Genomic DNA, 22,146 nt, shown 5'->3' with positions numbered 1-22,146 from the left:
TTTTTTACAAAGTTCACTTATTTATTTTTATTTTTTCACCATTTTTAAAGAGATTTTCCCAGACTTGGTACTTAAACCAAAAGTTTAAGTTGAATAGTTTAAGTTGAAAAAAAGCAGCATTTTATGTAAATATATATATATATATTTATATATATTACATAAAATGCTGCTTTTTTTCACCAACTGCAACCATGTGAGTGACATTATTTCACATTTTGACATTACAGATTTTTGCCGGACTGGTGTTGCTGAATGTACTCATTTTCTTAATTTCTTAAATCTTGTATTGGAAAAAGAGGTGTGTGAGGGGCAACGCAAACGTCTTATTTTTTTAAAATTGTTAATTTCTATTCTATCTGTTGTGATTGGGGTATAGCACCACCCATAGGCAGGTTTCTCGCTTGCATGCAAAGTTCATTACAACTGGCCACTATGTCGGGCGTTTCCATTCTTCTTGCTGTCAGTGAATGGAGTCTTTCTTGTTTACATCCAGTGGCTGAAATCAGCCCCTAAACACCTGGGACCTGCACAGGTCAATGTAATGGTTGTGGTGGATGCAGGAGATTTGGTGCAGAGTTTTCTACAATGGCCTTACTTTTCTGGATGGCATTGTAGAAATCTCTGAGCTGCCACCACAACAACCCGGATTAAAGGAACTGATGGACATTTCTACAATAAACCTGGCGTGGACATCCCCTTTGAGACACCTGAATAGACATGGGCTCCAATGTAGAGATGCGGCAGAGTGGAGCTTGTCAGTGAGGCAGAGGCCGGACAGACGTCTGTCTGAGATGGTGTAGTGAGTCCTGCATTGAGCGGGGGGTTGGACACCATGACCCTGGAGGTCCCGTCCAACTCTTACATTAGGATTCTAAAAGGATCTGGATTTTGCAGCAGTCACTGCGATGGCCTGCTGTGCAGTTTATGGCTTTCTCGCGAGCGTGCACATACGCAGTGATGCGCCGTCCCCACCCCGATTACCCTGATTTTGCTTGTATTCTCGTTCTTGGTCGGGCAGCAGCTCGTCGTCACTTGACGTTCCTTCGCTGTGGTGTTTCTGACCAGAATCCTCACGTTTCTGCCTTCTTCTAGTTCTGCACAAGATAGAATAGATCGGATTTAGGTTTGTGAGCTGGAGAATCCCTGCAGGATATAACGGGAAATCTACTGAGATCGTACCCAAGGCACAGACCATAGATGTGACTGATTATGTTCTAGATTTGGAGTTTCGTGGTTGGCTGCACCAAGTTCAGAGCCACTTTAGGACATATACCGACCTCACAGGTTTTATGCCGCACATTGTTATGTTTGGGTCCTGGAGGTGAGGCCTGCATCTACTTCCAGAACAGGGGGGCTCCCTGACCCCAGTCCCATCTAGAATCCAGGTGGAGAATGAATAGAAAGGTGGACACGCATGTACGCAGACTTAGAGGGGTGTTGTTACCCATAAGTCAGAGGTATCAGAATAGAGTGGGGTGTCCATGCTTGACCACCGCTCCATTCATCGTCTATGACAATGTGGAGGAGGGTGGAAGCCAAGTTTGGTATTCCACTTTTTCAGGCAATCCCATAGAAAACAAATGGAGCAATGGGCGAGCATGTGCACCGCTGCATTCAGACAGGCCTGTTCTCGTGATCCCAAACCTCATTCCTGGGATCGTTTGATAGTGCGCACCGTTTGATTGTGGAAATACCTCTTTAAGAGGGAACCTGTCACGTCAGATATCACCATTTACCTGCAGATATAGAATTAGTCTACAGGTTAACAGCGTTCCAATGTTGCCCGACTGCTGCCGCAGGAGAAACCAAGTTCATTTTATCCCAGGAGCCTTGCACTCAATACGGCACCTTTGTAATGTTGTATACCTGCAGATTAACCCTATATTTAAAGAAAAATCGCTTTATCTGATATGACCCATTCCTTTAAGAAAACAGCCTAACATGCAGCAGGCCTACTTAATCCCAGAAAAGTCTGACATGGCTTCCAGGGAAATAACAGCCATGTTTTTCTAATCCTGAAAAGCCCCTTTAAAGGTTACACTGGGACTAAACTACAAGCAGTAAGAAAAACGTAAGCTTCCATCGATAGTATTGCTGTGCACAATAATGGGGCGGTGTGGCCGGCTGTCCTACATTCTCTGTAGTGTGGGGGAGATGGTGTAACCAATTTCTGTTCCCCCTTATAATTTTGGAAAAAGGAGAACTAGTAAAGTAATGTTTGCCCTGGCGCCCACTTGTGAGGAGCGAGCATGCTCCGATATGGAGCACGATCGGGTGCTATCCGAGTGTCTTGGGCGTGCTTGTATATTATGTTCGAGTCCCCGCGGCTGCATGATATGCGGTTGTTGGACAGACACCACAAGCAGTGATTGCCTGATTGTTAGGGAATCCCCACATGTGTTGAGGCTGTCTAACAACCGCGAGTCATGCAGCCGCAGGGACGAGAACATAATATATGCGCACTCTTGGATAACACATTATCTGAGCATGTCCGCTCATCACTAGTGCCCACCAATGTAATGTGGCTCTGGTACGTCACCTTCTCAGCTCCATGTCCTGCAGGCGCCTCGTCACCTCCTCATCTGCTGCCGCCTCAGCTACAATACCAGACCCTGAAAGTAAGAGACAGCGTCAGTGAAAAGCATCTGTGATGTGACGAGCCACGTATTTACCCACCCACCGGCCAATTTCTGGACTGCAGCACATTCTGCTCGGAGGTCGTCCTGCCTGCGCTTCAGCAAAGTGCCGCTGTGACCTTCCAGGATCTGGGACATCTCCGACTCCAGCTGCGAAATCTCTTGTATCTAATGAAGACGTGTCGCATTGTACAAGCGTCAGAATAATAAAGGAGCCAAGTCTTAGACTATGGCAGCAGTCGCGGTGGACAGCCTTACTTTTTCATTGAGGCAATCCACAAAGTTCTCCACGTAAACCTTCATCTCCTTGAAGAACTTGTAGCTTTTTTCACTCGATGATGTCTCCAGCTTCTGAAGCGTGTTCTTGGCGGTTTCAAGATCACGGGTGTACTTTTCGCTGTCTAAGACGTGAGCTCTGTGCACCTCTTCAATGGAGGCCATTCTGGATACAAGGGAGGATGGGAAGACGTTTGGTTCAGGAACAAAGAACAAGAGGAGACTTGCAGGTTTATAATGGACGTTGCCTAACCCCTTGGAGACAGGGCCATGTTTCGAGGATTTGGTACTTTTATGTTACACTGGGGGATATAGCATTTAAGAAGGGTCTCACCAAGTAGTGGAGAATCCAAAAAGAATGAACTCGGATCCCAGCGGTTCCCCTCAGGGGTCAGATGTATGACACGAGAAGCAAGTGAGAGGCCCCAGTAGATAACAGTCTACGTGAGCATCTCATTAATTTAACTGGTGAGTCCGGAACATAAGAACAAAAGATTTTTAAACCTGCATTTAACAGGATTGTCCATTACTGGAGAACCACCCTCTTAGTACCCAGGAGTAGGGTTGAGCGAAACGGGTCGTTCATTTTCAAAAGTCGCCGACTTTTGGCAAAGTCGGGTTTCATGAAACTCGATCCGACCCCTGTGCGGGGTCGGCCATGCGGTACGCGACTTTCGCGCCAAAGTCGCGTTTCAATGACGCGAAAAGCGTCATTTCTCAGCCAATGAAGGTAAACGCAGAGTGTGGGCAGCGTGATGACATAGGTCCTGGTCCCCACCATCTTAGAGAAGGGCATTGCAGTGATTGGCTTGCTGTCTGCGGCGTCACAGGGGCTATAAAGGGACGTTCCCGCCGACCGCCATCTTACTGCTGCTGATCTGAGCTTAGGGAGAGGTTGCTGCCGCTTCGTCAGAAGCAGGGATAGCGTTAGGCAGGGTCCATTAACCACCAAACCGCTTGTGCTGTAGCGATTTCCACTGCCCAACACCACCTTCGGTGTGCAGGGACAGTGGAAGCTACATTTTTTTTTTTTCCCTCAGCGCTGTAGCTCATTGGGCTGCCCTAGAAGGCTCCCTGATAGCTGCATTGCTGTGTGTACGCCGCTGTGCAAACCAACTGCTTTTTTCAAAGCACAAATCCTCTTGTTCCTTCCTTTCTGCACAGCTATCTTTTTGGTTTGTACACACTTTTTATTTAATTTGTGCATCAGTCCACTCCTTATTGCTGCCTGCCATACCTGGCTGAGATTACTGCAGGGAGATAGTAATTGAAGGACACTCCCTGTTTTTTTTTTTTTTTTTGTGGGAGATTAAGATTGACATTTCTGCTAGAGTGCCATCCCTGTCTGTGTCATCACTCACTCAGTGGGCCATAGAAAGCCTATTTATTTTTTTGCTTGATTTGGGTTATAAAATCTACCTGAAAAAATCACTACATCAATCAGTGGGAGAAAAATATTGGCCTCAGGGCTTGTGTGCCACTCCTGACTCCTGTGTGCATCATCACTCACTCAGTGGGCCATAGAAAGCCCATTTTTTTTTTTTTTTTTGCTTTATTTGGGTTCTAAATTCTACCTGAAAAAAATCAATAAATCAATCAGTGGGAGATTAATATTGGCCTTTGGGCTTGTGTGCCAGTCCTAAGCGTGCCATCTCTCTCTGTCTCTCAGATAGTGGGCCATAGAAAGCCTATTTATTATTTTTTTTATTGGGTTTATAAATTTTCCCTGGAACAAAAAAAAAAAAAGTGGGAGATAAATATTGGCCTCTGGGCTTGTGTGCCAGTCCTGACTCCTGTGTGCGTCATCTCTCACTCAGTGGGCCATAGAAAGCCTTTTTTTGTTTTATTTGTTTTCTAAATTCTCCCTGAAAAAATCATTTTATTTTCTTTGGTTTCTAAATTCTTCCTGAAAAAATCATTTTATTCTATTTTTTTTTTTCCTAAAGTCTCCCTGAAAAAAAAAAAAAAAATCAAATCAGTGGGAGATTAATATTTACATTTGTGCTTCAGTGACAGTCCTGCGTGTGTGGCATCTCTCTCATTTGTTGCCACCAACAACAGAGTGTGTAACATTGTGCCTGATTTTCGTTGTGGTCTCACTCACCTGTAAAGGGGTAGCTAAATCATACTGAAGTTATAGCTCACCGTGTAATTTGTGTGACAGCAACAAATACCGTTAGTTTGTTTACGTTTTTAAAACAATGAGAAAGTATGGTGGAAGAGGTCGTGGCCGGGGGCGTTCATTGTCAGCTGGTAATGAGGGTAGTGGTAGTGGTGGAGCATCAGCTGGTCGTGGGAAAAAAAATATTGCACCTAAGTCTGGAGCTGTGGAGCCAGGTTCGTCGTCTGGCTACACAAGGCCTCGAACGCTCCCTTTTCTGGGAGTAGGAAAACCGCTTTTAAAGCCGGAGCAGCAAGAGCAAGTTTTGGCTTATCTTGCTGACTCAGCCTCTAGCTCTTTTGCCTCCTCTCGTGAAACTGGTAAATGTCAAAGCAGCGCGTCGTTAGTGGATGTTCACGGTCAGGGACAAGTCGCTTCCTTGTCCTCTTCAGCAAAAACAACAGAGAAGAATGCAGCAGGCGACACAACGGGTTACTCCATGGAGCTCTTTACACATACCGTCCCTGGCTTAGAAAGTGAAGCAGTTAACAGTCCATGCCCATTACAAGTTGAATCTGACATGGAGTGCACTGATGCACAGCCACAGCCAGACTACTATGCTGGTCCTTTGACTCAGACCACAACATTGCCCTCGCAGGGTGCTGATCAAGAATCAGACCCTGATGAGACTATGTTGCCCCATCACGAACGCTATACCACCGACCGACACGGTGACACAGACGAAGTTGCACACGAGCTACAAGAAGAGGTAATAGATGACTCAGTTCTTGACCCCGATTGGCAGCCATTGGGGGAACAGGGTGCAGGCGGCAGCAGTTCTGAAGCAGAGGAGGAGGGGCCGCAGCAGGCATCAACATCGCAACAGGTTCCATCTGCCGGGCCCGTATCTTGCCCAAAACGCGTGGCAAAGCTAAAACCTGTTGGAGGACAGCGTGGCCATCCGGTTAAAGCTCAGTCTGCAATGCCTGAAAAGGTATCCGATGCTAGAAAGAGTGCAGTCTGGCATTTTTTTTAAACAACATCCAATTGATCAGCGCAAAGTCATCTGTCAAAAATGTTCAACTACCTTAAGCAGAGGACAGAATCTGAAAAGTCTCAATACAAGTTGCATGCATAGACATTTAACCACCATGCATTTGCAAGCCTGGACTAACTACCAAACGTCCCTTAAGGTTGTAGCACCCTCGGCCAATGAAGCTAGTCAGCAACGCAACATCCCTTCCGGCAGTGTAGGGCCACCATTTTCCGCACCACCTGCAGTATCTGTGCAGGTTTCTTTGCCAGGCCAAAGCCGTCAGGGTCAGGGAATCACCAGTTTCGTAGTAGGAAACACTGCATCTAGGGCACCGGTGGCAACAATACCATCTCCCACCGTCTCTCAGTCTGCCATGTCCACCGGCACCCCCGCTAGTTCCACGATCTCCAGCTCTCCAGTCCAGCTCACCCTACATGAGACTATGGTTAGAAAAAGGAAGTACTTAGCCTCGCATCCGCGTACACAGGGTTTGAACGCACACATAGCTAGACTAATCTCGTTAGAGATGATGCCCTACCGGTTAGTTGAAAGCGAAGCTTTCAAAGCCCTGATGGACTACGCTGTACCACGCTACGAGCTACCCAGTCGACACTTTTTTTCCAGAAAAGCCATCCCAGCCCTCCACCAGCATGTTAAAGAGCGCATCGTCCATGCACTCAGGCAATCTGTGAGCACAAAGGTGCACCTGACAACAGATGCATGGACCAGTAGGCATGGCCAGGGACGTTACGTGTCCATCACGGCACACTGGGTAAATGTGGTGGATGCAGGGTCCACAGGGGACAGCAAGTTTGGGACAGTTCTGCCTAGCCCACGGTCTAGGAAACAATTGGCTATAGCCGTTCGCACCCCCTCCTCCTCCTCTTCGTCCTCCTGCAGAAGCGAGAGCTCGTCCACAGACCGCAGTCGCACAACCACTCCATCCGCAGCTGCCACTGTTGCACACCAGGTCTCCCATTATGGGGCAGCTACTGGCAAACGTCAGCAGGCTGTATTGGCTATGAAGTGTTTGGGCGACAACAGACACACCGCGGAAGTTCTGTCCGAGTTCTTGCAGAAAGAAACGCAGTCGTGGCTGGGCACTGTAGATCTTGAAGCAGGCAAGGTAGTGAGTGATAACGGAAGGAATTTCATGGCTGCCATCTCCCTTTCCCAACTGAAACATTCCTTGCCTGGCTCACACCTTAAACCTGGTGGTGCAGTGCTTCCTGAAAAGTTATCCGGGGTTATCCGACCTGCTCCTCAAAGTGCGTGGACTTTGCTCACATATCCGCCGTTCGCCCGTACACTCCAGCCGTATGCAGACCTATCAGCGTTCTTTGAACCTTCCCCAGCATCGCCTAATCATAGACGTTGCAACAAGGTGGAACTCAACACTGCACATGCTTCAGAGACTGTGTGAACAGAGGCGGGCTGTTATGTTTTTGTGGGAGGATACACATACACGGGCAGGCAGTAGGATGGCAGACATGGAGTTGTCAGGTGTGCAGTGGTCGAAGATTCAAGACATGTGTCAAGTCCTTCAGTGTTTTGAGGAATGCACACGGCTGGTTAGTGCAGACAACGCCATAATAAGCATGAGCATCCCCCTAATGCGTCTGCTGATGCAAAGTTTGACGCACATAAAGGATCAGGCGTCTGCAGCTGAGGAAGAGGAAAGCCTTGATGACAGTCAGCCATTGTCTGGCCAGGGCAGTGTACAGGACGAGGTAGCGGGCGAAGAGGAGGAGGAGGACGAGGAGGATGATGGGGATGATTATATTTTTAATGAGGAAGCTTTTCCGGGGCCACTGGAAATTGGTGGCGCGGCAAGGCCGGGTTCTGGTTTTTGGAGGGACACAAGTGACGTTGATTTGCCTGAAACTGCCCCTCAACCAAGCACAACCGCAGATTTGAGAACTGGAACTTTGGCCCACATGGCGGATTATGCCTTACGTATCCTCAAAAGGGACACACGCATTACTAAAATGATGAACAATGACGATTACTGGTTGGCCTGCCTCCTTGATCCTCGCTATAAAGGCAAATTGCAAAATATAATGCCACATGAGAACTTGGAACTAATATTAGCAACCAAACAATCAACTCTTGTTGACCGTTTGCTTCTGGCATTCCCTGCACACAGCGCCCGTGATCGTTCTCACACGAACTGCAGGGGCCAGCAGACCAGAGGAGTTAGAGGGGCAGAAATCAGAAGTGGCGTTGGCCAGAGGGGTTTTCTGACCAGGTTGTGATTTTGCTATGACCGCAGACAGGACAGGTACTGCAGCATCAATTCAAAGTGACAGGAGACAACATTTGTCCAGTATGGTTACAAACTATTTTTCAACCCTTATCGATGTTCTCCCTCAACCGTCATTCCCATTTGATTACTGGGCATCAAAATTAGACACCTGGCCAGAATTGGCAGAATATGCATTGCAGGAGCTTGCTTGCCCGGCAGCTAGTGTCCTATCAGAAAGAGTATTCAGTGCTGCAGGTTCAATACTAACAGAAAAAAGGACTCGTCTGGCTACCCAAAATGTAGATGATCTAACCTTCATTAAAATGAACCACAACTGGATTTCGAAATCTTTTGCCCCACCTTGCCCGGCTGACACCTAGCTTTCCTATGAAAAGGTCTTGCCTGTGGACTATTCTGAATGCCTTTTCCAATCTCGTAATTTTCTGCACCTGATTGTCCAGCATACGACATGTTTACACCTCACTAAATGGCCAAACTCCCCACACGGGGCCGTGGTATCGACACTTGGCGACAGCACCCGTGAGAGTGCAGTTTGTCTGAAGAGGTGGGTGAGCCCGCTTTTGGTCGACGCCACTGCCACTGGGTCCCTCCTAGTACAATAAAGTGTCTCTGGCGGTGGTGGTGCGCACCCAACGTCAGACACACCGTTGTAATATGAGGGGCCCTGGGCCTGTACCGCCGGCCACAAGACAGTTTCCCCCCACCCCAGCTCAAACAGTGCTCTACCACTTGCAAAATTATCTCACAGCTCCACCAATGTTTAGTCTATGCGCTGACATCCTTCAATGCCTGCCACTGACAATACCATTGTATTGACATTTTTGTTATGTTAGGCCTTCGATGCCTGTCTGTGGTCACTCCTTCCACTAGGCCTCCACTGACCACAGCACTGCTGCCCGTGTACCCCTGGAACCAATTTAAAATTGCCTACAGCCATGTGTTATTATTTTAGGCCTTCGATGCCTGTCTGCGGTCACTCCTTCCACTAGGCCTCCACTGACCACACCACTGCTGCCCGTGTACCCCTGTAACCAATTTAGAATTGCCTACAGCCATGTGTTATTATTTTAGGCCTTCGATGCCTGTCTGCGGTCACTCCTTCCACTAGGCCTCCACTGACCACACCACTGCTGCCCGTGTACCCCTGGAACCAATTTAAAATTGCCTACAGCCAGCCCAATTTTTTTATTTTAGGCCTTCGATGCCTGTCTGCGGTCCATTCTTTCAACTACTACTACACTGACCAGGGCACTGCTGCCCGTGTACCCCTGGAACCAATTTAAAATTGCCTACAGCCATGTGTTATTATTTTAGGCCTTCAATGCCTGTCTGTGGTCACTCCTTCCACTAGGCCTCCACTGACCACACCACTGCTGCCCGTGTACCCCTGGAACCAATTTAAAATTGCCTACAGCCATGTGTTATTATTTTAGGCCTTTGATGCCTGTCTGCGGTCACTCCTTCCACTAGGCTTCCACTGATCACACCACTGCTGCCCGTGTACCCCTGGAACCAATTTAAAATTGCCTACAGCCATGTGTTATTATTTTAGGCCTTCGATGCCTGTCTGCGGTCACTCCTTCCACTAGGCCTCCACTGACCACACCACTGCTGCCCGTGTACCCCTGGAACCAATTTAAAATTGCCTACAGCCATGTGTTATTATTTTAGGCCTTCGATGCCTGTCTGCGGTCACTCCTTCCACTAGGCCTCCACTGACCACACCACTGCTGCCCGTGTACCCCTGGAACCAACATCAGAAAATATAAAAATAAGTATTTTGCTTATAAAAAAGAAAATACTGGAGAGATAGCAAATGCAGACATTTTAACATTAAAAACAAACACATACAACAAAAATCTGGTACAGTACTAAAAATGGCCACCAGCTACAATAACTTTCTCCTGCAAGTGGTTAACTGAAAGGTTTTTTCAATTTTAAACACAGATATGGCATCCACCGAGTGTTGTCCTGTCGCGTCTTCTTTATATTATTGCCAAGAAGATGCAAAACAATGAAAATAATAAAATCATTATTTACCAAAAAAATAGAGTAAGTCAAAACCACATTGCAAATAAACATTCATTACAAATAAAGAAGCAGGGCGCGTCCGAGGGTGAGTATATACCTAATAAGAATATAATCACCCTCGGACGCGCCCTGCTTCTTTCCGACAGCCTTCCTTCCTAAGAATCAGCCCTTCCGTGGTGTAGAGAGAGGGTTTGTTACACTCCAAGGTGTTCCCCAGGTTGCCTTTCCTGAGCTTCGATCTTCCGGCTCTCGTTTAGTAGTTGTTGGAAACTACGCTGCATTGGGCCTACAAATTGGGTATGGGGTGTAGAGAGATGGTGTGTTCCACTCCAAGGTGTTCACCAGGTTTCCTCTCCATTGCTTCGATCTTCCGGCTCTCGTTTAGTAGTTGTTGGAAACTACGCTGCATTAGGCCTACAAATTGGGTATGGGGTGTAGAGAGATGGTGTGTTACACTCCAAGGTGTTCCCCAGGTTTCCTCTCCATTGCTTCGATCTTCCGGCTCTCGTTTAGTAGTTGTTGGAAACTACGCTGCATTAGGCCTACAAATTGGGTATGGGGTGTAGAGAGATGGTGTGTTACACTCCAAGGTGTTCCCCAGGTTGCCTTTCCTGAGCTTTGATCTTCCGGCTCTCGTTTAGTAGTTGTTGGAAACTACGCTGCATTGGGCCTACAAATTGGGTATGGGGTGTAGAGAGATGGTGTGTTCCACTCCAAGGTGTTCTCCAGGTTGCCTTTCCTGAGCTTCGATCTTCCGGCTCTCGTTTAGTAGTTGTTGGAAACTACGCTGCATTAGGCCTACAAATTGGGTATGGGGTGTAGAGAGATGGTGTGTTACACTCCAAGGTGTTCCCCAGGTTTCCTCTCCATTGCTTCGATCTTCCGGCTCTCGTTTAGTAGTTGTTGGAAACTACGCTGCATTAGGCCTACAAATTGGGTATGGGGTGTAGAGAGATGGTGTGTTCCACTGTAGAGAGATGGTGTGTTCCACTCCAAGGTGTTCCCCAGGTTTCCTCGCCAATGCTTCGATCATCATGCTCTCGTTTAGTAGTTGTTGGAAACTACGCTGCATTAGACCTACAAATTGGGTATGGGGTGTAGAGAGATGGTGTGTTCCACTCCAAGGTGTTCTCCAGGTTGCCTTTCCTGAACTTCTATCTTCAGGCTCTCATTAAATTGTGGTTAAACGGAACAACTGCATTTGGCGTACTAGTTGGTTTGGGGCCTACTATCGGTGTCTGCCGCTCCTTGCTGTTCTCCTGGTTTCCTGTCCTGAAATTCCGTTTTCAGGCGCTCGTTAAGTAGTTGTTAATGTTAGACTGCATTTGGCCTACTAGTTGGGTTGGGGCCTACTATCGGTGTCTGCCACTCCTTGCTGTTCTCCTCCACTGAACAAAGCTGTGCCGCCTGTTTACTACTGTTGCCAATTTTGAACTGCATTTCGACTACTTACTGATTTGGGCCTACTCTCTGTGTCAGCCTCTCATTCCAGTTGTCCTCCACTGCAATGCCCCCTGATTAGTCCTGTGTTACCAATTTTGAACTGCATTTAGCCCACTTTATTCTTTGGGCCTATATCTGTGTTTCCTCCTCATCCTGCCCATTGCCCAGCCAGTGATAGATGAGTCTGCTGGTACACTGACCCATAACGCAACATTTCCCGTGCACGCTACACTGCAAGATTGTGACCCTGCTGAAAGTCAGGTCCCCCTTCCCGCATACCATACCACCTTACACGGGGACAAACAGGAAGGTGCAGATGAAAGTGCAGGTTCCTTCATCAGGTGGGGGGAGGAATACTAGTTGGCGACGTCACTGGCACAGGGCCTCTCATGGTACGCAAAAGTGTTGCTGCCGGTGGGAGGCGCCCCCGCCGTGCAAACACACCGCTGTACTTTGAGGGGCCCTGTGCCAGTGCCAATGCCAACGAGTGGGCCCCCCCTGCTTGCTCAGGTTCACAGCACTTGCAAAGTTGAAATACTTACCTCTCCCTGCTCCACTGCCGTGACGTGGTCCAGATTTCGTGGGCCCACTAATTACTTGAACCAGCCCTACCCACCACAACTTTAGCCAAATGACCCCCAATTTCAAATGCCTTCCAATTATTATAAGGTAAATTACGCTTGACAAGCTTCATTAAGAAGAATGGATGGTTTTGACATTAAAATGGGCACTCTAGGTGTTTTCCTGGCCCCCACTCACTGCCGACTATGCTGCCCCATTGACTTGCATTGGGTTTCGTGTTTCGGTCGATCCCGACTTTACGTCATAATCGGCCGATTTCACTCGACCCGACTTTTGAGATAGTCGGGTTTCGCGAAACCCGGCTCGACTCTAAAAAGGTCAAGGTCGCTCAACTCTACCCAGGAGGGATGCATGAAATAAAGACTTGATATCCACCTCCTACACCGGCGACATTCCTCCGAGGTCAGCGCCAGTCGCATGAAATAATGTCACATGCGATGGTTGCAGCAGTCAGACTTGGTCTTGCGCTAAACTGTGAGGTCGGCAGCCATCACAGGGTTATGTCATATGGCCGCCAGGGGACCCGATGCTGACACTGAAGGTACGATGTCAGTCAGAGAACTAAGTACTGATTTTTTATATATTTGACACTGCAGCCCAGGGATATTAACCCCTTCAAGACGCAGCCCTTTTTCGATTTTGCGTTTTTCGCTCTCCTTCCCAGAGACATAACTTTTTTATTATTCCGTCAATATGGTCATGTTAGGGCTTATTTTTAGCGGGACGAGTTGTGCTTTTGAACGGCACCATTGGTTTTACCATGTCTTGTACTAGAGAACGAGAAAAAAAAAATTTTTGTTTGGCTTTTTTGCTAAGTTCACTAAATGCTAAAACTGACCTGCCAATATGATTCTCCAGGTCATTATGAGTTCATAGACACCAAACATGCCTAGGTTATTTTTTATGTCAGAGGTGAAAAAAAAAATTCCAAACTTTGCTAAAAATAAATAAATAAAAAAATTGCGCAATTTTCCGATACCTGTAGCGTTTCCATTTTTCGTGATCTGGGGTTGGGTGAGGGCTTATTTTTTGCGTGCCGAGCTGACATTTTTAATGATATCACTTTTGTGCAGATACGTTCTTTTGATGCAATGTCGCGGCGACCAAAAAAGCGTAATTCCAGAAAATAGTGAAAAACGTGTGTGAAGCATCCAGTAATGACGGATGCGTCGTTTGTGTTCTTGCTACAATGTGAATGGGGAAATTTCCGGGATTCAAATGGGAAAAAAATGTGGTAATTTGTAAGAAAGCATTAAGCTACTTACTGGTAGCGGCATTTCTCGGAGGCCCATGACAGCACGACGAGAGAGGGGATCCGCCCATTAGGAACAGGAAACCTACAGATACAAAAGGGCGGTACCTCTCCCTTGCCTCAGTTGTATTTCAGAGTCTTGAGAGGACTACCGCGGTTAGTGGCACAAAAAATACACTATATACAGATTATATACAAAATTTCAGCCATATATTTGGAACTGGGTATCAATGTGAGATATATACAACTATAGGAAGTGCAACCCCCACGTGAATAGGGAGGGAACTAAGGGTGCTGTCATGGGCCTCCGAGAAATGCCGCTACTAGGGTTGAGCGACCTTGACTTTTTTAGGGTCGAGCCGGGTTTTGCGAAACCCGACTATCTCAAAAGTCGAGTCGAGTGAAATCGGCAGATTATGGCGAAAAGTCGAGGATCTCTCTCTCTCTCCCTCCCTGAACTGAAAAGCTGGTGTTACACAGTGCAAATCGCTACAGCGCACAAGCGACAACATGACGATAGGCGTCCACGCCCCTAAGACCTCTGTCATCACTCTGCCCACGCTCCTTCATTGGCTGAAAAAAATGGCGCCGAGCGCGTCATACGAAACGCGACTTTGGCGCGAAAGTCGCGTACCGCATGGCCGACCCCACACAGGGATCGGGTCGGGTTTCATGAAACCTGACTTTGCCAAAAGTCGGCGACTTTTGAAAATGAACGATCTGTTTCGCTCAACCCTAGCCGCTACCAGTAAGTAGCTTAATGCTTTACTCGGACTCCCATGACAGCACGACGAGAGAATTACAGAGATGTAAGGTACCTTAGGGAGGGACTATGGCTTGTAGCACCCTTAACCCGAATGTGAGATCAGAGGAAGCCCCCAAATCCAACCTATAGTGTTTAAAGAAGGTGGACGGGGATGACCATGTGGCCGCCTTACATATCTGGTCGATTGATACTCCAGACTTTTCCGCCCAGGATGTAGCCATGGTCCTGGTGGAATGCGCCCTCAGATTCTGCGGAGCCGGACCCCCACCTGCAGTATAAGCCAAAGAGATAGCCTCCCTAATCCACTTTGCTAGCATGTATTTTGATACCCTGAGTCCCTTTCTAGGATTTTGGAAAGATAAAAATAATGCATCATCTTTCTTCCATGTGTCAGTAACAGAGATGTATTCTAGCAGGCATCCCCTAACGTCTAATGTATGGAGTAGTTCTTCCTTAGGGTTAGCAGGATTGGGGAGGAAGGATGGTAAAATTATCTCTTGTGACCTGTGAAACCGTGATGACACTTTTGGTAAATAGGCTGGGTCAGGTCTGAGGATTACTCTGTCTGGTAGAAACTCTGTATAAGGGGAAACCCTGGAGAGAGCTTGTATGTCTCCTACTCTACGGGCAGATGTAATTGCTACCAGAAATGCTGTCTTAAGGGATAAGGCCTTAATTGAAGCTGATTGTAAAGGTTCAAACGGCTCTTTAGTCAATGCTGATAGGACTAAGTTGAGATCCCAGGGCATAGATCTATCTTTATGTATGGGTCTAGACCTACTAGATGCTTTAATGAACCTTGAGATCCAGTAATTATTGGCGATGTTACAGGAGAATAGAGCCCCTAGGGCCGAGACCTGTACCTTTAGAGTACTAGTGGATAGACCTAACTCTAAGCCTTTTTGCAGGAATTCTAATATTTGTTTTATAGGTATTCCTTCTTCTAATTTGAAATCAGAAGAGGCCAGAAACTTCCGCCAGGTCCTAGCGTAGATTGTTGTGGTTATTTGCTTCCTACTTTTCATAAGGGTTTCAATTAAACTCAGGGAGAACCCTTTGTTTTTTTAGTAACGCCCTTTCAAAATCCATGCCGTTAAATGAAGGTTCTTTACTTGCGGATGACTGATCGGACCCTGGAAGAGCAAATCCGGAATCTCCGGAAGTACCCAGGGATCCTCCACTGACATGATCCTGAGCCAAGTGAACCAGGCCCTTCTGGGCCAGAATGGGGCAATCAATATAACTCTGGCTCGATCTTCTCTTATCTTCCTGACTACTAAGGGTAACAGGCCTAGTGGAGGAAATGCATACGCCAGCTGAAAATCCCAATTGATCAGAAAAGCGTCTACCGCTAGAGGATTCTCCCTGGGATTCAGGGAACAGAATTTTGTTGTCTTCCGGTTGTCCCTGGTAGCAAATAAATCCACTTCTGGATGTTCCCATTTGTGGACAATCTGATCGAACACGTAATTGTTTAGGGACCACTCCCCTTGCCTCAAGGTGTTGCGGCTTAGAAAGTCCGCTTTGACGTTTTCTTTTCCTCTTATGTGTAGAGCGGTTAGGGATAAGAAGTGATTTTCCGCTGTCTGGAATAGACGATCCGCCACTCTCATCAGTGACTCGGAATGAGTTCCACCCTGATGATTTATGTATGCGACCGCCACCTGGTTGTCCGATAGGATCTTGACATGATGACCCTGCAGACATATGAGGAATTTATTCACTGAAAGCTCTACTGCCATTAACTCTTTATGATTGGAGGAGGCTGATGTTAGGGGAGGGGGCCATAGACCCTGAACCATCATGTCATCCATGTGTGCTCCCCAACCCGAAGGGCTAGCATCTGTTGTTATAACACGTGTTACCTGAGACACCCAGGGAACTCCCGCCGATAAGTTTTTACTGACTAGCCACCACCTAAGAGATGTGAGTGCTCTTGGACCTAAGGTAATCTGACTCTGCAGGGACCCCTGTAAGATTATATCATTAGCCAGCACCTCGGATTGTAACGGTCTGGTGTGGAATTGGGCCCAACGGACAGCGGGAATGCAAGAGGTTAAGGAACCCAATAGTGACATAGCCTGTCTAAGGGTCATGGATGGTTTGTCAATTGCCTTAGACACCTGTTGCTGGATATGTAATAATTTGTCAGGTGGAAGACAACACTGTTGGGATTCTGAGTTTAGTAACAGACCTAAGAATTTTTGTATTTTTTGAGGCTGTAAACGAGATTTCTCATAATTTATGATCCACCCCAGCCGCTCAAGCTTGGAGGTGGCTGTTTCTAGCTGGGACAGGCAATGGTCTGCAGAGCTCCCTACTATAAGGAAATCATCCAAGTAGGGAATGATCAAGATGTCGGACTCTCGTAAGTGCGCCATGACCTCAGCCACCAGTTCTGTAAATACCCTAGGAGCCGCTGATAAGCCAAAGGGAAGAGCTCTGAACTGGAAATGGCGAATGCAACCCCCCCCTGACACAGCTACTCTCAGGAACCTCTGGAAATCTTCATGTATCGGAACATGATAGTATGCATCTTTAAAGGGAACCTGTCACCCCCGTTTTTTGAGATTGAGATATAAATACTGTTAAATAGGGCCTGTGCTGTGCGTTACTATGATGTATGTAGTGTACCCTGATTCCCCATGTATGCCGAGAAATACATTACCAAAGTCGGCGTTTTCGCCTGTCAATCAGGCTGGTCTGGTCAGGTGGGCGTGTTCACAGCGTTCTTTTCTTCCCCAGGTTTCCGTTGGTGGCGTAGTGGTGTGCGCATGTCCAAGGTCCGGATTCCCTGTGCCCACGTGAAGACACAGCGCGCGATCTGCGCTGTCATTCCTTTCATCGGTGCGGGCGGCCATCTTCCTGGGGCCGCGCGTGCGCAGATGTAGTGCTCTGCTGCACGGGGCTTCAGGAAAATGGCCGCGGGATGCCGCGCGTGCGCAGACGAGATCGCGGCGGCCATTTTCCCAAAGCCGAGATGCAAACTCGGCTTTGGGAAAATGGCCGCCGCGATCTCTTCTGCGCACGCGCGGCATCCCGCGGCCATTTTCCTGAAGCCCCGTGCAGCAGAGCACTACATCTGCGCACGCGCGGCCCCAGGAAGATGGCCGCCCGCACCGATGAAAGGAATGACAGCGCAGATCGCGCGCTGTGTCTTCACGTGGGCACAGGGAATCCGGACCTTGGACATGCGCACACCACTACGCCACCAACGGAAACCTGGGGAAGAAAAGAACGCTGTGAACACGCCCACCTGACCAGACCAGCCTGATTGACAGGCGAAAACGCCGACTTTGGTAATGTATTTCTCGGCATACATGGGGAATCAGGGTACACTACATACACTATAGTAACGCACAGCGCAGGCCCTATTTAACAGTATTTATATCTCAATCTCAAAAAACGGGGTGACAGGTTCCCTTTAAGATCTACAACTACCATGAAACAGTGAATAAACAACATTTTTATTGCTGAATTAATTGTTTCCATTTTGAAGGATTCATTAACCAGGAATTCATTAAGACATCTTAGATTTATGATCGTTCTGAAAGATCCATCTGGCTTTTTTATCAGAAAAAGAGGAGAATAAAATCCCCTTCCTCTTTCTGAATCTGGGATTTCCACCAATACATTTTTAGAGCATAAGTTCATGACCTCTGCTTCTAGAGCTGCTTGCTCCAGGGGGGAGGAACGTAAAGGGGTTAATTTAAATTTTTCTCGAGGCCAATGATTAAAGTCCAGCTTTAGACCTTTAGTAACAATGCCTCTGACCCCTTTACTGTTCGTAATGTCAAGCCACGCTGAGGAGAATGCCGACAGTCTACCCCCCACAGGGATCGCTAGTCATTGGTCCGTTTTTTTCTGATCCTTAGAGGAACGGCGAAACATGTAGCCCGTACCTCTACCGCGTCTGTCTACCCATCTGAAACTTTCTCTAGTGGGAGAGGACCCGCGTTTCTTCCCGCGACCAAACCTTCTTCGATTAAGGGGTCGGCGGTAGGATGCCGAGTACAGACTGGGAAACTTCTTTTTGTCATCGCCTGCCTTCTCCAGTAACTCATCCAGCGTTGGACCAAAGAGATATTGTCCCTCGCACGGAATGGCGCATAGCTTAGTTCTGGACTGAATGTCACCTGACCAGCACTTTAACCATAGGGCTCTGCGAGCTGCGTTAGATAGTCCTGCCGCTGTAGCCGCCATTCTGACAGAGTCCACAGATGCGTCCGATAGAAAGGCCGCAGCATTCTGGATTGTTGGTAGCGCTTTCAGAATAGAATCTCTGGATGCACCGTCCTTAAGCTGAGATTCTAATTGATCTAGCCAGACCATTAATGACCTGGCTGTGCATGTTGCAGCCACGGCTGGTCTGAGGGATCCTGCCGCCATCTCCCAGGTACCTTTTAGGAAGATATCTGCCTTCCTGTCTAGAGGATCTTTGAGGGACCTCATATCCTCAAAGGGTAATGAGGCTTTCTTTGACGCTTTTGCTACTGCCGCGTCCAACTTCGGGGCTTTATCCCACGTATCCACAACCGGATCATCAAAGGGATACCTGCGTTTTAAAGCTGGCGGTAAGGCCCCCTTTTTTTCCGTTTTTTTCCATTCTTGGAGGATCAATTCTTGGATCTTCTCATTTACCGGAAAAGATCTATGTTTTTTACGATCTAATCCACTAAACATCAACTCCTGTTTTGAGGGCTGTGATTTGGGTTCCTCTATACCCATCGTGCCTCTAACTGATTTGACCACCTTGTCAATTTTATCCAGGAGTAGACAAAATCTTCCAGACTCCTCATCTGATGAAGAGGAGAGAGGACTAGAGAGATAGGTACTTTCCTCTCTTTCCTCTTCTGAAGAATTAAAGTCCAGAGAGGACTTATGCTTCGAGCTTTCTGCCTGGGATAGGGACCTTAGTGATTCTCTCACTTCCATCCGGATCATTTCCCTTAGGCCTGCCGGATTCATGGACTCTTCTGCTACCTAAGGAAGGACAATATAGGTGATAACTAGGGTTGAGCGACCTTGACTTTTTTAGGGTCGAGCGGGGTTTCGCGAAACCCGACTATCTCAAAAGTCCAGTCGAGTGAAATCGGCCGATTATGGCGAAAAGTCGAGGATCAACCGAAACACGAAACCCAATGCAAAGCCAATGGGAATTTTTTTTTTTTTTTTTCCTCTCTCTCTCTCTCTCTCTCTCTCCATGGCGATAGGCGTCCACGCCCCTAAGACCTATGTCATCACTCTGCCCACGCCCCTTCATTGGCTGAAAAAAATTGCGCCAAGCGCGTCATACGAAACGCGACTTTGGCGCGAAAGTCGCGTACTGCATGGCCGACCCCACACAGGGATCGGGTCGGGTTTCATGAAACCCGACTTTGCCAAAAGTCGGCGACTTTTGAAAAAGAACGATCCGTTTCGCTCAACCCTAGTGATAACTACTATCTGACCTAAAGTCACTTCCACCCAACCACTCCTGTAGACCTCACCGTCTGTTGTATACAGGGGGCACATAACTTTTTAGGACAAGAGTCAGGTAAGGGGACTCCACAGAGGGCACACTCCTTATGTTTTGATTTCCCCGTACTCTTCTTCCCCTGGAAAAATAAAGTATAAGGGGCTGCGTCACAGAGTGAACTTTCACGTAGATCACTTACCCGTGCGCCAAAGTAAAGTACCGGAATCCGAGGGGGTTCTTTGCTAGTCGAAGCTCTAGATCCCTGTTCGGATGAGCTTTTGCGACTGGGCTGGTCGCCTCTATCCTTCTTGGGCTTCTGACGCACCTCGTCTGACAGCTGCTGCTGCTCACCACCACTCTCCATGACGAATTGCGACCAAAAGCAGGGTTCTGACATTGCTAACTGCTTAAATCCCCCTTGGATCCGGTCAGCAGATGGGCCAGCGCTATCCCTATTGGCTCCGGACACAGCAGGGAGGGCAGGAGGGCTGTTGGACGAACCGGCGTCCAGATGCGACGGGCGCCGCCATCTTGGATCGACTGCGCATGCGCAGACGTCCGGCGACCCGGAAGCGGCTACCAAACTCCGCCCCCCACGTCACCGCACCCGGAAACGCTCCAGCACACGCTGAGAGCGGCGCAGGACGCCGGGGACGGATCGGCAGCGCTCCGGAGCTCACTCCACATATCTGAGCCCGGCACCCGCAGCCATGCCGCACCACTGCGCCACCAATGGGAAATACTTACCTGCGCCAACGCTGATGGATGCAGGAAAATCCTCCGGGCTCCGCTCCCTGCTGCGAACGCCACCGACGTGCAATCCAGCAAGGACCACCGTGGCGTCTCCAGGGATCTCCGAACCGGCCGAGGTAGGAGACCCCCCCGCTACCGTAATCGGCCGGCCTGGGCTCCTTCTGTAGGCACCCGTCCCCTCAGGAACAGGAAACCAACTGAGGCAAGGGAGAGGTACCGCCCTTTTGTATCTGTAGGTTTCCTGTTCCTAATGGGCGGATCCCCTCTCTCGTCGTGCTGTCATGGGAGTCCGAGTAAAAATACATTTTTCTTGTCGCCATATTCTGAGACCCCAATTTTTTGTGATCTCGTGATGGCTTATTTTTTGCGTCCTGAGCTTACGTTCATATGGATATCATTTTGGGGAAGATAGAATGTTGTGATAGCCTCTCTCGTTACACCATTTACTTATCAGATTAATTTATTTTGTACTTTGATAGATTGGACGTTTACATACACCACAATACCAAATGTGCGTATTTTTTATGGTTTTATTTTTAATGGGGCAAACACAGGATTTTTGGTTGCTTACCGTAAAATCTGTTTCTTGAAGCCTCCATTGGGGGACACAGGAACCATGGGTGTATGCTGCTGCCACTAGGAGGCTGACACTATGCAAATAAAAAAGTTAGCTCCTCCTCTGCAGTGTACACCCCACCGACTGGCATTATACTCTTCAGTTAGTGAGAAAGCAGTAGGAGATAAGTAGCGAGGTTGAAAACCATAACCACAAACTTGAGAACTGTAAACGTGAGAACAGTCATAGAACAGATAACAGAAACATTGGGAGGGAGCTGTGTCCCCCAATGGAGGCTTCAAGAAACAGATTTTACGGTAAGCAACCAAAAATCCTGTTTTCTTTACCGCCTCTCATTGGGGGACACAGGAACCATGGGACGTCCCAAAGCAGTCCCTAGGGCGGGAAAAACAGACTTCCATCAGGTCAGAGGACTCACCACTGCCGCCTGCAAGATCCTTCTGCCTAGGCTGGCATCCGCCGAAGTGTAGGTATGGACCTTGTAAAATTTGGCGAACGTGTGGATGGAAGACAAAGTTGCCGCTTTGCAAAGCTGTAGGGCGGAAGCCCTGTGGTGCACCGCCCAGGAGGCGCCGACTGCCCGGGTAGAGTGAGCCTTAATCCCAGGAGGAGGCACTCTGTTCTAGACCCGGTAAGCCTCCAAAAATTGCCATTCTGATCCAGCGAGCAATAGTCGCTTTAGAAGTCGGCTGGCCTCTGCGCGTGCCATCAGGAATGACGAAAAAGGAATCCGTCTTCCGGAAAGTGGACGTTCTATCCCGGTAGATCCTCACTGCCCTGACGAGGTCCAGCCTGTTCAACGATCACTCCAGGGGATGAGCCGGAGCTGGACAAAAGGAAGATAGAACGATGTCCTCGTTGAGGTGGAAAACCACCTTAGGAAGGCAGGAAGGCGGAGGCCTGAGGACCGCCTTGTCCTGGTAAATGTCCAAGTACGGAGGTCGGCAGGACAGGGCCGCCAACTCGGAA

The 22,146-nt window shown here is 48.2% G+C and overlaps 1 protein-coding gene across 2 annotated transcripts in view; it reads right to left on the bottom strand.

Moving 5' to 3' along the window:
- GCFC2 (GC-rich sequence DNA-binding factor 2) overlaps window positions 1-22,146 on the bottom strand; it is an 86,272-nt gene that overhangs the window by 42,349 nt on the left and 21,777 nt on the right. For both annotated transcript variants that reach the window (XR_011312530.1, XM_069728181.1), the window contains exons 7-10: window positions 2,895-3,078; window positions 2,681-2,804; window positions 2,540-2,612; window positions 982-1,094 (exon numbers count right to left, since the gene is read on the bottom strand). Coding sequence is in view for 1 of the 2 variants with exons in the window: in XM_069728181.1 (XP_069584282.1) it covers window positions 982-1,094; window positions 2,540-2,612; window positions 2,681-2,804; window positions 2,895-3,078 (494 nt within the window). In the remaining variant the exon portion in view is untranslated. The remainder of the gene's footprint in view (window positions 1-981; window positions 1,095-2,539; window positions 2,613-2,680; window positions 2,805-2,894; window positions 3,079-22,146) is intronic.

The sequence above is a fragment of the Ranitomeya imitator genome, chromosome 5 (genome assembly GCF_032444005.1).
Source record: "Ranitomeya imitator isolate aRanImi1 chromosome 5, aRanImi1.pri, whole genome shotgun sequence".
NCBI classification, from domain to species: Eukaryota; Metazoa; Chordata; class Amphibia; order Anura; family Dendrobatidae; genus Ranitomeya; species Ranitomeya imitator.
The sequence above is the reverse complement of the archived record's forward strand: the minus strand, read 5'-3'. Positions and strand labels throughout refer to the sequence as shown.